Here is a 14,405-nt window from a genome sequence, read left to right as displayed (position 1 = left end):
AGAAAACTATCCTAATAGGCTTAACCTGGTAACTGCAATGAGGACTGGAGAGGAAGAGATCAGGGGTACTGTACCCTCACACTGCACACACTGTCCCTCTCTTACCATCCATCTTAGGTTGAATTGTGTCCTCCTAAAGAAGTCCTAACTCCTGATACCTGAGAATGTGACCTACTTTGGAGCACGGTCTCTGTGATGTCATGTCATGAAGTTAAGGTTGAGCCCTACTCCAATGCCTGGAATCGTTTCATTCACAGTGAGGGAAGTTTACACACAGATACACACAGAGAACACCATGTGACAGAAGAGGCAGAGATTGGAGTGAAGCACCTAGAAGGCAAAGAACAAAGCACGACAGCCAGCACCAGAAGCTAAGACGCATCAAAGAAGGATCCTTCCCCAGAGACGTCATGGAGAGTATGGCCCTGGGAACGTCTCGGTTTGGCACTTGTAGCCTGTGCCAGAGAGACAGTAGCCATAACAATGAGACAGTAAGTTTCTGCTCTTTAAGCAACATTTTTTGGTCATTTGTTACAGCAGCTCCTGGGGGAACTAATATAGATTTTAAGGCCAAGAAGTAGGGTCCTGCTCTGGTAATTACCTAAAATGTAGGAGTCATTTCGAAATTGAGTAATGTATGCAGGCTCGAAGAATTCTGAGGTATATGATAAAAAGAAAGGCCTAAGAGGATGTCGGTGGTAGGATGAATATCCAGGTCACTTTCTGGTGAGGTCCCAGAGAAGGTGAGGACCATACTGCTGGACATTGGAGGGACGATGGCACTTGCTATAAAATGGCAGGGGGCAGGGGGCTGGGAGGCAGGCTAAACTGAGGTGGGCTGCTGGGTGGAGAGTAGACCATGTAAGTGATGAACTTGAATATTTAGCTGAGGAGAATTCCGAGAACAATGTGGAAGATGTGGCCTGGTTTCTCCTTGCTGCTTCTAATGAAATGTGTGAGGAAAGAGAGTGGTTGCCTATCTGCCAGCCAAGGAGCACCAAGATGGCCAGCTGCCAGCAGAGCCCAGGAAGAAGCAAGCAAGGTCCTCCCCTGAAGGCTTCAGAGAGCGCACGCCTCTGCTGGCATCTTGACTTTGGACTCCAGGAGCTACCACACAATCCATGGCTCAGCTGTTTCAACTGCAGTTTGGACGACCTGTTGTGCAGTGCTAGCCATCCAGTATGTCCCCTCCACCTTGCCCCTGCCTGTGTTCTTGTCCCATCCTCTGAGAAACCCAAAGGGCTCCCCTTCTGTGGCACGGTGTGAACAAGGCAAATCTTCTAGACTACACTCTTCCTCATTCCCACCACATTTCTGGCCCAAATAGACCCCGGGTCTCCCTGATGAGAGAGAGCTTGGGGCTTTCTCAGAATTTAGATTTCAGCCCTCTGAAGACTTTTCTTTTTGGAAACAAATATACAACACCAAAACAAAAACTAACAATTGTTTCTTTTAAAGAGACACACAGGAATTTAAGACCTGGGAGTGCGGTTAAGGCCTCCTGAACTCTGAAGGCAAACAGGCAGCCTGTCAGAGCGCCATGAGCTGTGCGTCAGAGGTAAAAGCGGGCCCCAGTCCCAGCAGCAACAATCAATCCCTTGCTCTTACAGAATACCAACACTGCACAAAGGACTATTTTCTCTTAATCAGCAAAAAATGTCTCCTTAATATATGAAAATCACTCAGAGGAAAAGTGTGTGGGCCTGATTCTGCCACGATCAAGATCTATGGCTTGGAGAAAACCCAAACACAAACAGACCCCAAAAACCCACAATCCCCATGTGCCCCAGTATCTTTATGGATAAGAAGACCCAGATTGTCTCAATTCAATGCCTCCTACACAACAGCATCATGCGAGACTATCTGGGCCTCTCCCAATGAGGACAAATCCCAAGACTTTCCCCCCCCACATGATTCATGACCCTGGGCCCATGTACCTACACAACTTCTCAGGTGTAAATGGCATCTTGTAAATGGCATCGGTAAAGTAAGCCCCTCCGTTGCTCCGCACCATCTCCTCTATCAGCTCCACCAGCTCCTGCACTTGAGCTTCCTTCTCGGCCTCTGAGGCTCTGTTGTTGAAGGCACAGCAGCGGTTCCCACACTCGCTGATGATGTTTCTTAGCTTCACATCTGAATCTGCCAAGAAGTCACTCAGGCTCTTCTCCTCCAAGTCATCTTTGCGAGTGAACAACACGATCATGTGCTTCAAGGCTGGCTTCCCAAACACAGCCTTGATCAATGCCACGGTCTTCTGCTCTTCTTCCCTGTAGAGGCCCACCTGGAGGACCAAGATGATGGCGTGGGGCCCAGGGCAGGAGTAGAGGACACACTGGCTGATTTCCCTGCACGTGGTATCCAGGGTCTCCTTGGTGTCAAAGAGCCCTGGGGTGTCAACAACAACAAGTTTCCTCCCCTTCCATTCCTTGGATGCTTTTTGACACTTGATGGTGACAGCATGGTGAGCAATTCTAGACTCAAAGACTCTACTCCCCAGGATGGTGTTTGCCGTTGCGCTCTTCCCACTTCCACTTTTCCCCACCAAAACAATCCTCAGAGTGTTGTCCTGAGGGTGTGCCATGTCACTACCAGTGGCTGTGGGGTGTAAAAAAGAGAAGGAGAAGAAAAAGATTCAACGAAGGTAAGTGGAAACCATCACATTCCTTTTATCTCCTTTGTGTTTCTCCATGAAAACCTGCAGTAGTGTACTATCCATGTGGGTCCCATAAAGACAAAAAGATGAAACAATTCACTCACCATGGAAGAAACAATAAAGTAGTTAAAGAGTTCCCCTACAAAAGAGTACCAGGTCCAGATGGCTTCATGGGGATCTCACTTAAACCTTTCTTAAACTATTCCTGATGACTTAAAACAGAAAGAAATCTTTCCTGTTCTTTCTATGCCACAAGTATGATATTGATCCCAAAGGCTAACAAAGATTTCACCAATAAATAAAGCTACAGACATGTCTCATTTGCGAATACTAATGCCAAAATCCCAAATAAATTGTCAGACACTAAAAAGTACAACCCCACAATTAAATGTGATTTATTTCAGAAATAGTAGGGTGATTCAATATGAGAAAATGGATTGTTACAACACATCCCCTTTAGTAGATTTAAGAAGAAAAATACCTTGATGCAAAACAGACATTACCCCAAAACCAACACTGTTTTTTTTTTTTAATTTTTTTTTTCAACGTTTTATTTATTTTTGGGACAGAGAGAGACAGAGCATGAACGGGGGAGGGGCAGAGAGAGAGGGAGACACAGAATCGGAAACAGGCTCCAGGCTCTAAGCCATCAGCCCAGAGCCCCACGCGGGGCTCGAACTCACGGACCGCGAGATCGTGCCCTGGCTGAAGTCGGACGCTTAACCGACTGCGCCACCCAGGCGCCCCCCAACACTGTTTTAATAGATACTTCTATAATGTGATTTTATAGAAATATAAATTTTAAAAAATTTGTCTCCATTTTTTTTTCTCTGCAGCTAAAATAGTTGACTGTAAACTTAATTTGGAAGCATGAAGAAAGGAAATTAGCCTGTAGAGTCAACAAAGAGAAGAACGATGAGGGAGGGCCAGCTCTACCAGATAGCAAAATATTTTAGCCCCTATAATTAAGGCAGTATGAAGAGTGTGTGAACATAGAGAAACCGAAAACGAAAACGGACAATTCAGAAATAGACCAAATTGGTCTACTATATTCATGAGTATCCAGTTAAATGTATTACATTACATTTATCTTCAGTAAAGCAGCATCTGACAGCAATGAGGAGAAAGATGGACTAATAACCAGCATTGGGATAACTACAAAACCACACAGAAAAGACAAAACTGCACCCACGTCTTCATGCCATTCACATGCTAAATACGTTAGAAATATAAACACTAAAAACCAATGCACATAAATACTAGAAGAAACTCAGACCAATCCTTTGTAACCTATGGGCAGGGCAACTCTTTCTAAGATTTGAAAGATTGTAAGGAAAAGGATTCATACATCTGACTACATAAACATCTAAAAGACAATGGGAGACAACGAACACCATGGACAATTAAAATACGAATGTCAGACTATATCAAAGAGGGTTAATTCTCCTCTTATACAAAGAATACCTAAAGGTACAGAGACAAATGTCCCATAGCTCGATAGAAAATGGAGCAAGACATATGAATAAACAGTTCAAAGAAAAAAAAAGAAATGCTAATGCTCCTCAACTATGTAAAAATATATGAACACTCACTTAAAGTAGAGAAATATAAACCCAACAAAGGAAAAGAAAAAACTAAATATAACAAATTAAAATTACACTGAGATACTATTTCTCCACTTACAGATTTGGCAAAAGTGCAAAAATTTGCTTCTATAATCAGTCGGTAAAGGTTTAGAGGAAACAGGTTCTCTGCTCCATGGCTAATGAGAATAGAAAAACAGTCTAAAACCTACAGGGGAGAAATTAGCAAATCATACAAATCACATATACATTTATTCTTGGATTGTGAGTCCCAATTTTAGGATTTATGCCTGTAGTGGTCAAGGGCAGGTCACCCCTAAACGTGCAACTTTGGCATACTGACTATTTCATATAAAAGTACCTTAAGACACATCCTGTGTGGGAAGATTACTAAGACCCTCTTCTGTCCCCCTGCAAGCAGGAAACAAATCTCCCATGTAAAAGGACCCCTTGCTGTCCAGGAGGTAAAGAGACACTCTCATGACCAGGGATGGGAGGCTTAGAGCCAAGAAGAGTGTATAAACAGCCTACTACTTTCTACTAATTTACTACCCCAGCCCAAAGTCTCTTTAGAATTCCTCCCTAACAGATGCTCCCAAAGTTAAGTTTTCCTTGTTTTGTCAATCCCTCACAGATCCATCGTCTCTTTGCCTAAAAAGTATAAAAACTGCCTGCCTTGGTCATCTCTCTTGGTCTTAGTTTCATTGCTGAGCATCTGTGCACACTGCTTTTTTTTTTTCTCTTATTAATCTGCCTCAAGTGAACGTAATTCTTAGTGCAGCTGGAAGACCTTGAAGGGTAGAGGAAGAAGTTCCCTTTCCTTATGTCCCAGAGCTACACTGACAAAAACACAGAAAAAGATAAGGCATATGTTTATTCTCTGCGTCACTATTTGTAATACTTAAAGACCAAAAACCTACCAAATGCCCACTAGTAGGGGTCTGATTGAATAAACCAAGGTACATACACACAGCGATGTATTATCCAACTGTAGAAAGGAATAAGAAATACCTCTCTATGCCGGGATTCAGAGATCTCCAGGATATTTCATAAAGCAAAAAAAAAAAAAAAGGCAAAGTGAAGAAAATAATATTTAGTTTACTGTCATTTCTCTAGTGGGAGGAACATGAAATGCAGGTACAAAATACAACATATGTTTCATGCACATGAAAAAGCAATGGCAGATCATCTGAACCGTCACCAAAGAAGTTACTGACAGAGGGATGGGAGGAATAAGGCGGGGGCAGGGTAGAAGCTGGAAACTACTTTGAGTATACTTCGATGTCATAGATTTGTCTTGAAAGCATGTACTTCCTTCTTTTTGAGAGTTCGAATTACAGCTCTTTTCCTTTATGAAAGACCTACATGTGTACCTGCTGTTGCTGGCTGACATAAATTCAAAGAGGATTTTTCATTTGTACAAAAAAAAAGCTGAACACGAATACAGCGTTCCACATTTGTTTTACAGCCAGTTGAGCTAATGGAGAGGCCGAGTGGGCCGTTGTCCATGCCAGCTGCCAATCACCTTCCCCGGGAACCTCACACAGGGGTTCACCATCCAGCCACCAGAGCTGTGAGCCAGATGAGCACGTGGGCTTTCTCTGAATTGAATTTGTGCATCTGTTAACAAGTTGTGTCTAAAAGTATCAGAAACACATAAGGGAGGTTATTTGGGGGAGATCTGGGAATGCGCACCCTTTTTCCATGTACATTCATGGTAATTGCTTCTCTCTTTTATCTCCTTTTGTTTCATAAAAGATTTCATAGGAACGTTCTGCTTGCAGATAGTGAGGAACATCTGGAAATAGCTTACATAATTATACAACAAAAACTATATTTTCAGACAACTAGTAAAAATCAAAAGCAAATGCAATACATAGTATTTGGTGTAATAGACAAACCACACAAAGAATTGGTCCAAGAAACTTGAAAATGCAGTTGCTTCATTGGCTATTGTCCTAATGGGATAGAGTGTAAGGCCAAATAGGGGGGAAAAACGTCAAGAAAATCTTAAATTGCTTTCAGGAATCCTGTCCTATTCTTAGCTTTTGTGCACATGTGTCGTTTTGAAGCCCAAGGACAAGCCCAGTGGCAATGAACACCCTTAGTGCCCATACTGTGCCCTTCAAATGCCATTTCCCACCAAAAACATTAAGAATCTTAGGAGAACGTACCGATTCCAGATCTGGGCCAAGAAATGTGCAAGTGGATCCTACACTATCTAGTCATACTAGAAAGTGAGGATTCTATCAAAAACTACTCAGAACGTGGGATGCCTGGCTAGCTCTGTCAATGCAGCATGCATCTCTTGATCCCACGTTCATGAGTTCTAGCCCACATTGGGTGCAGAGATCACTTCCAAAAAAAAAAATGTTTGGATCTTACCGAAAGGACTACAGGGCCAACTTGAAGAGGCTGACTGGACAGAGATGGGGTAATTTGAGTACCAATGAGAATAATAATGTCAATGGATTAAAATTGTTCAAATATGTTGAAGTTCATGAATTCATATCAATACCATCATTGCAAAAGAAGTGAAGTGTTCTCTCTGGGTTATGCTAGGAAATGATGTCATCAGTCTGAACATGGACAAAAAAGAATCAAGCATTCCTTTTGGCTTATTAACTACACCTTATGAAATGAAAGTATGATTCAGGGGAAGTTTCTTTTTATAGGATTATGCCATCCAATCAATGAAGAAACATTGATAGAATTATAATACTATAATTTGCGACCGTGAATGAAACAAAGTTAGTCTAGGCTATCATTACTGTCTGCTACATTACAGAAAGAGACAGAAGAATATATAAGGTGCCTTCTGATGGACGTTTACAACTGCACTTATGAAATATTGCCACCCAAATAACCAGGCAAATCTTAATCTGATCAAGCCTCTCCTTAAATTTAAATTTATACAAAACACGGAAACTGGAAGAACATGTCATATGACGTCTTGAGGATTTAATGAGCAAAATGTACACTGTCCAATTCTCTTGGAAAAAGGACCAACCATTTCTTAACCAAAATCATTTTACAAAAAGAAACAGGAAGGTGAAAACTTATTTACAAAATTTAACTTAAGACATATGAAAGAATCGAAATTTATGAACCGTATTTGGAGCTGATTTCAATTTTATTTTATTTTATTTTATTTTTTTTATTAAATTTTTTTTCAACGTTTTTTTAATTTATTTTTGGGACAGAGAGAGACAGAGCATGAACGGGGGAGGGGCAGAGAGAGAGGGAGACACAGAATTGGAAACAGGCTCCAGGCTCTGAGCCATCAGCCCAGAGCCCGATGCGGGGCTCGAACTCACGGACCGCGAGATCGTGACCTGGCTGAAGTCTGACGCTTAACCCACTGCGCCACCCAGGTGCCCCAGCTGATTTCAATTTTAAATTCTAGGAGACGATCTGGGAATTGGAATACACCTGGTAATTTTTTAAAAATTCTAATTGCTTTTTGAACTCTGATTATGGTATATTTTAATGACCTTTATCTTGCAGACATACATATGTAAATAATTACCGATGAAGTGATAAAATTTAGTATTCTAGTAATGTAATACTTTTTAGTATTCGAATGTTTAAAGTGTATGCATATGTATTTAATCTCTACACCCAGCATGAGGCTCAAACTCACAAGCCTGAGATCAAGAGTCCCATGCTCTTCCCACTGAGCCAGATAGGCGCCCCCACTCTAATTTTTCAAATGAGGAAATAGATGTGGCTCAGAAATGCTGAGAACGTTGCCCAAGGTCACTGCGCTAAAGGGCTTTGGGCAGAGAAGGGATCCAATGCAAATTATGTCTGACCCTACACTCATGCATAACCCTTGCACGCTCTGATCTCTTCCTGGTTCCTTCTCAGGTCCTTGATTCTACATTTCTGTTTACATTGGATCAGAAATAGATCATGGGAGGCCAGGGGAGGTAGATCACTCTCTGTCCAGAAACATGAACTGGTAGCAACCCTGGAATTAGGGAAGGCAACCAAAGGGATTCACGCACATTTGTTTTCTATAGAATAGCTCAATATCTCCCCCATGACACCCCTTCCTTACCTCCTCTGTTACACTGTCGATCACACCATTTCTCTCTTACATGTTGGAAAGGACACAGCCAGCTGAATTCTACGCTTCCTGTGCCATTTGTGACCTGGGTATCCCGGGGAATTTGATAAAACCACACGCACACCGTCTGGGATTCAGATTTTCTTTCAGGAAAAAAGAGGGATTGGGACAGACTGCTCTCTAAATTGCCTTCCAGCTCTAAAGACCTGCCTTGAGGACACTAGTTTCCCACTAAGGGAAATGGATGGGGTATCAGGCAGCACTCACTCTGTCATGACAGCAACTGATGGAAGATACGCTGTTCAGCAAGTTTGTCCTGCTAAATAGGAGATGTGTGGATGTGGGCCAATCTCCTTACTCCCACTCTTCCTCCCCCGGGACCCCCGTGGCAGCATCCTGTTTGCTGGGCTGCTGGCACGGTATTTGGTCCCCTCTCAGACCAGGACCCACACCAATGCACAGCCCTGGGTCCTGCTGCCCCTCCCGGCTCTATGCCCTAGGCCAGGCTCACCTTCTTTTGAATGAGCTGATGAGTTCCGGAGTGCTCTCCAAAGAAGCTGTTTGAGCTGCTGCTTTTGCTTAACTGAGAGGAAAAAGTGTTTGCACCCTTTAAACCTCTGAGACAGGAAGCTCAGATTGGGTGGAGCTAGTGAAGGAACTATTTGGCTTTAAAGAGACAGAAATATTGTCCTATCATTGGAGGAGTGCTTTAGTTTTACCAAGGTGTAAGCTTTTTCTCCATGTGCCTGCTGTCACACCAAATTTTCCAAACCTATATTTGTTGTTTGGGGTTATACTGGTGGGTCCCAAAGGCCCTTATTACATGACACAAATCATGCACAGAGAGCCAGGCATGGTGTTGGATCATCTTCCCTGCATGACGTGGGAGACTCTGGTGTGATTCTAGGAAGAAAAAACTCAAATGCGTGGCTAGATGTGTCCAAATTTAGAGCCTGGGATACTTCCCAGTGACTGTATCATATGGGTTTTCATGATAGTCTTTCATGAAGGTCTCAAGTTACTCATTAAAAATTCACCAGCCTTGAGAACTGGACAGCAACATGCAGAAGGTTGAAACTAGACCACTTTCTCACACCATTTACAAAAATAAACTCAAAATGGATAAAGGACCTAAATGTGAGACAGGAAACCATCAAAACCTTAGAGGAGAAAGCAGGAAAAAACCTCTCTGACCTCAGCCGTAGCAATCTCTTACTCGACACATCCCCAAATGCAAGGGAATTAAAAGCAAAAGTGAATTACTGGGACCTTATGAAGATAAAAAGCTTCTGCACAGCAAAGGAAACAACCAACAAAACTAAAAGGCAACCAACGGAATGGGAAAAGATATTTGCAAATGACATATCGGACAAAGGGCTAGTATCTAAAATCTATAAAGAGCTCACCAAACTCCACACCCGAAAAACAAATAACCCAGTGAAGAAATGGGCAGAAAACATGAATAGACACTTCTCTAAAGAAGACATCCAGATGGCCAACAGGCACATCAAAAGATGTTCAGCGTCGCTCCTTATCAGGGAAATACAAATCAAAACCACACTCAGGTATCACCTCACGCCAGTCAGAGTGGCCAAAATGAACAAATCAGGAGACTATAGATGCTGGAGAAGATGTGGAGAAACGGGAACCCTCTTGCACTGTTGGTGGGAATGCAAATTGGTGCAGCCGCTCTGGAAAGCAGTGTGGAGGTTCCTCAGAAAATTAAAAATAGACCTACCCTATGACCCAGCAATAGCACTGCTAGGAATTTATCCAAGGGATACAGGAGTACTGATGCATAGGGGCACTTGTACCCCAATGTTCATAGCAGCACTCTCAACAATAGCCAAATTATGGAAAGAGCCTAAATGTCCATCAACTGATGAATGGATAAAGAAATTGTGGTATATATACACAATGGAATAGTACGTGGCAATGAGAAAAAATGAAATATGGCCTTTTGTAGCAACGTGGATGGAACTGGAGAGTGTAATGCTAAGTGAAATAAGCCATACAGAGAAAGACAGATACCATATGGTTTCACTCTTATGTGGATCCTGAGAAACTTAACAGGAACCCATGGGGGAGGGGAAGGAAAAAAAAAAAAAGAGGTTAGAGTGGGAGAGAGCCAAAGCATAAGAGACTGTTAAAAACTGAGAACAAACTGAGGGTTGATGGGGAATGGGAGGGAGGGGAGGGGGGGTGATGGGTATTGAAGAGGGCACCTTGTGGGATGAGCACAGGGTGTTGTATGGAAACCAATTTGTCAATAAATTTCATATATATAAAAAAAAATAATAATGACTGTTAAATACCAGGCCAAGGAATGTGGATTTTAAGCCCAAGGCAGTAGAAAATTTCCAAGAAGCAGAGACCTAAGGAAACTATCCCAATGGGCTTAACCTGGTAACTGCAACTAGGACTGGAGAGGAAGAAATCAGGGGTACTGTACCCTCACACTGCACACACTGTCCCTCTCTTACCATATCGTAGTGTGAATTGTGTCCCTCTAAAGAAGTCCTAACTCCTGGTACCTGAGAATGTGACCTTCTCTGGAGCACGGTCTCTGTGATGTCATGTCATGAAGTTAAGGTTGAGCCCTACTCCAATGCCTGGAATCGTTTCATTCACAGTGAGGGAAGTTTACACACAGATACACACAGAGAACACCATGTGACAGAAGAGGCAGAGATTGGAGTGAAGCACCTAGAAGGCAAAGAACAAAGCACGACAGCCAGCAGCAGATGCTAAGACGCAGCAAAGAAGGATCCTTCCCCAGAGACTTCATGGAGAGTATGGCCCTGGGAACGTCTCGGTTTGGCACTTGTAGCCTGTGCCAGAGAGACAGTAGCCATAACAATGAGACAGTAAGTTTCTGCTCTTTAAGCAACAGTTTGTGGTCATTTGTTACAGCAGCCCCTGGGGGAACTAATATAGATTTTAAGGCCAAGAAATAGAGTCCTGCTCTGGTAATTACTTAAAATGTACGAGTCGTTTTGAAATTGAGTAATGCATGGATGCTCGAAGAATTATGAGGTATGTGATAAAAACAAAGGCCTAAGAGGATGTCGGTGGTAGGATGAATATCCAGGTTACTTTATGGTGAGGTCCCAGAGAGAGGTGGGGACCATGCTGCTGGACATTGGAGGGACGATGGCACTTGCTCTAAAATGGCAGGGGGCAGGGGGCTGGGAGGCAGGCTAAACTGAGGTGGGCTGCTGGGTGGAGAGTAGACCATGTAAGTGATGAACTTGAATATTTAGCTGAGGAGAATTCCCGAGAACAGTGTGTAAGATGCGGCCTGGTTTCTCCTTGCTGCTTCTAATGAAATGCGTGAGGAAGGAGAGTGGTGGCCTATCTGCCAGCCAAGGAGCACCAAGATGGCCAGCTGCCAGCAGAGCGCGGGAAGAAGCAAGCAAGGTCCTCCCCTGAAGGCTTCAGAGAGCACACGCCTCTGCTGGCATCTTGACTTTGGACTCCAGGAGCTACCACACAATCCATGGCTCAGCTGTTTCAACTGCAGTTTGGATGACCTGTTGTGCAGTGCTAGCCATCCAGTATGTCCCCTCCACCTTGCCCCTGCCTGTGTTCTTGTCCCATCCTCTGAGAAACCCAAAGGGCTCCCCTTCTGTGGCACGGTGTGAACAAGGCAAATCTTCTAGACTACACTCTTCCTCATTCCCGCCACATTTCTGGCCCAGATGGACCCCGGTCTCCCTGAAGACAGAGAGGTTGGGGCTTTCTCAGAACTTAGATTTCAGTCCTCTGAAGACTTTTCTTTTTGAAAACAATTATACAACACCAAAACAAAAACTAACAATTGTTTCTATAAAAGAGACACACACAAATTTAAGACTTGGGAGTGCGGTTAAGGCCTCCTGAACTCTGAAGGCAAACAGGCAGACTGTCAGAGCGCCATGAGCTGGGTCAGAGGTAAAAGCAGGCCCCAGTCCCAGCAGCAACAATCAATCCCTCACTCTTACAGAATACCAACACTGCACAAAAGGACTATTTTCTCTTAATCAGCAAAAATGTCTCCTTAATATATGAAAATCAGTCAGTGGAAAAGTTTGTGGGCCTGATTCTGCCACGATCAAGATCTATGGCTTGGAGAAAACCCAAACACAAACAGACCCCAAAAAACCACAATCCCCATGTGCCCCAGTATCTTTATGGATAAGAAGTCCTAGAATGTCTCAATTCAATGCCTCCTACACAACAGCATCATGGGAGACTATCTGGGCCTCTCCCAATGAGGACGAATTCCAAGACACTCCCTCCCGCATGATTCACGAGCCTGGGCCCACATACCCACACAACTTCTCAGGTGTTGCTTGGCTGTAGGTATAAATCTCCAGGTGGAACAGGGGCCTGTGGCCCCCAAAGGGAGACCCTGAGGAGGGCCCCGTCCCAAGACTCCTGGCTGGAGGACCCAGGTGTGAATATGAGTATGGGCCTTCTTTCCCCAGGGCTTTGATGTCCCAAGGGCCATCAGAGTAATGGACACTTACAGATGGTTATGGACATCACCTTTATTTACCAGCCAGCACCAACAGACATGAACACAAGAAGCAAAGGCACAGGCATGTTTCACCCCGAGTTCTCTGCTACTCTCCACACACACAGCATCCTTCCTCACTCATCCGCCTAGACTTTCCAGTCCCACGCCTCCAAACCCCACAGCCTTTGCTTGGATGGCCCCTGGATTCTTAGCCATTCCTCGGTACCAACGGTGGAAGAGGCAGCTTGGGAGAATGGGGGTCAGGGAAAGAACTCACAGGCTGCCAGGACCAGCCGACAGCCTTCAGTGATCTGCCCTCTCTGGGATTTACAACAAAGTTGGCACAGTTTCTGCTGTTACCTTCGTTTCTTTCTTTTGGTTTCAACTTGACATCTTTTATTGCTTCACTCACATCTATGTGGAGTGTCTCGAGTGTTTTATTACAAATGATAAACACAGTAAGTAAATCTTTAACGAGGGATAAAGGAAAGACTGTTATATTTATGGCACCATATCACAGCACAGTTTTTTCTGTTATTGTTTCCCACAGTCCCTAGCATTTTCAAGAAACGGGCAACAGGGTGATTTCTCGTAAATTCACTCATGCAGAGAAAAACATACATCTTACTTCAGCCCCAGCAATTTCCTGCCTCACCTCTCCCGAGTCTGTCTTCCTCATCAGGCCACAAAGGCAAGGTCACAGGTTCATGTCTTCTCATTTGTGGCTGCTGTTGTGCTCAAAAGGGACTGGGGCAGGAAGGCGGGGCCAAGGAGGAACCCCACCATGGAGGTCTCACTGGCCTCTGCACAGGATACTTTTTCCATCTCTCCCCAGGCTGGTGCTGGCCTGAGGATGAGGTGGACGTCTTCCTGGGAATCTCCAACCAGGGCCCGTTCAAAGCAAGCACAGCAGCTAGATCTTTTGACCCTGACGTGGGCTGAACAAGTCAGTTCTGCTCTTTATTAGAACAGGTGCACATGGATGCTGCTATCTTCCAAAATTTTGACCAATTTTTCTACTGGTTGTTTGTTCATTGAATGATTGATTGATTGATTGATGAAAGTTTATTCGTTAATTTTGAGAGAGAGAGAGAATGAGGAGGGGAAGGCTAGATAAAGAGGAAGACAGAGGATCCCAAGCACACTCCCTGCCAGCACAGAGCCCAACACAGGGCTTGATTCAAGAACCGTGAGATCATCGTTCTGAGGTGAAACCATGAGTTGGATGTTCAACCAAATGAGCCCCCCAGGTTCCCCCAAGTTTTAAAAAATTTTCACTCAAAACATAAATAGCTAACAAACAGCCGAGCAGCCTTATTATTTTGACTATTATTTATTTATCAGGAAGATATAGAACGTGAAAGTTGCACTGAAATGACACATGTCCAAGCTGTGAAAGAATAAAACGACTCTTTGGAAATACAGGGAGAGGCCAGCGTCTCTCTCACCCTCTGCAAGTTCACCATATCTGCAGTTAGTAGGACAGCGGGACTCCGTATAAAGACAGCTGTCTGTAAGACGGTGTTAACTGCTGCCTGGCTCCCTTTTGACGGTGTTTCATTTAACTGTACTAAGACACCTGAAGGGGAAGACAAA

General features: G+C 43.9%; 1 protein-coding gene across 1 annotated transcript in view; it reads right to left on the bottom strand.

Moving 5' to 3' along the window:
* The window catches only part of LOC124523503 (GTPase IMAP family member 8-like), a 71,811-nt gene extending 62,883 nt beyond the window's left edge, over positions 1-8,928 (bottom strand). The window contains exons 1-2 of the mRNA XM_047095266.1: positions 8,820-8,928; positions 1,942-2,595 (exon numbers count right to left, since the gene is read on the bottom strand). Of these exons, the coding sequence (XP_046951222.1) occupies positions 1,942-2,581 (640 nt within the window). The 5' untranslated portion in view covers positions 2,582-2,595; positions 8,820-8,928. The remainder of the gene's footprint in view (positions 1-1,941; positions 2,596-8,819) is intronic.
* Positions 8,929-14,405: the final 5,477 nt, after the last annotated feature.

This window comes from Lynx rufus, unplaced genomic scaffold (assembly GCF_022079265.1).
Source record: "Lynx rufus isolate CCGP_SWC_20201006 ecotype Redwood Valley unplaced genomic scaffold, mLynRuf1.p SCAF_4, whole genome shotgun sequence".
Classification (NCBI taxonomy): domain Eukaryota; kingdom Metazoa; phylum Chordata; class Mammalia; order Carnivora; family Felidae; genus Lynx; species Lynx rufus.
The sequence above is the reverse complement of the archived record's forward strand: the minus strand, read 5'-3'. Positions and strand labels throughout refer to the sequence as shown.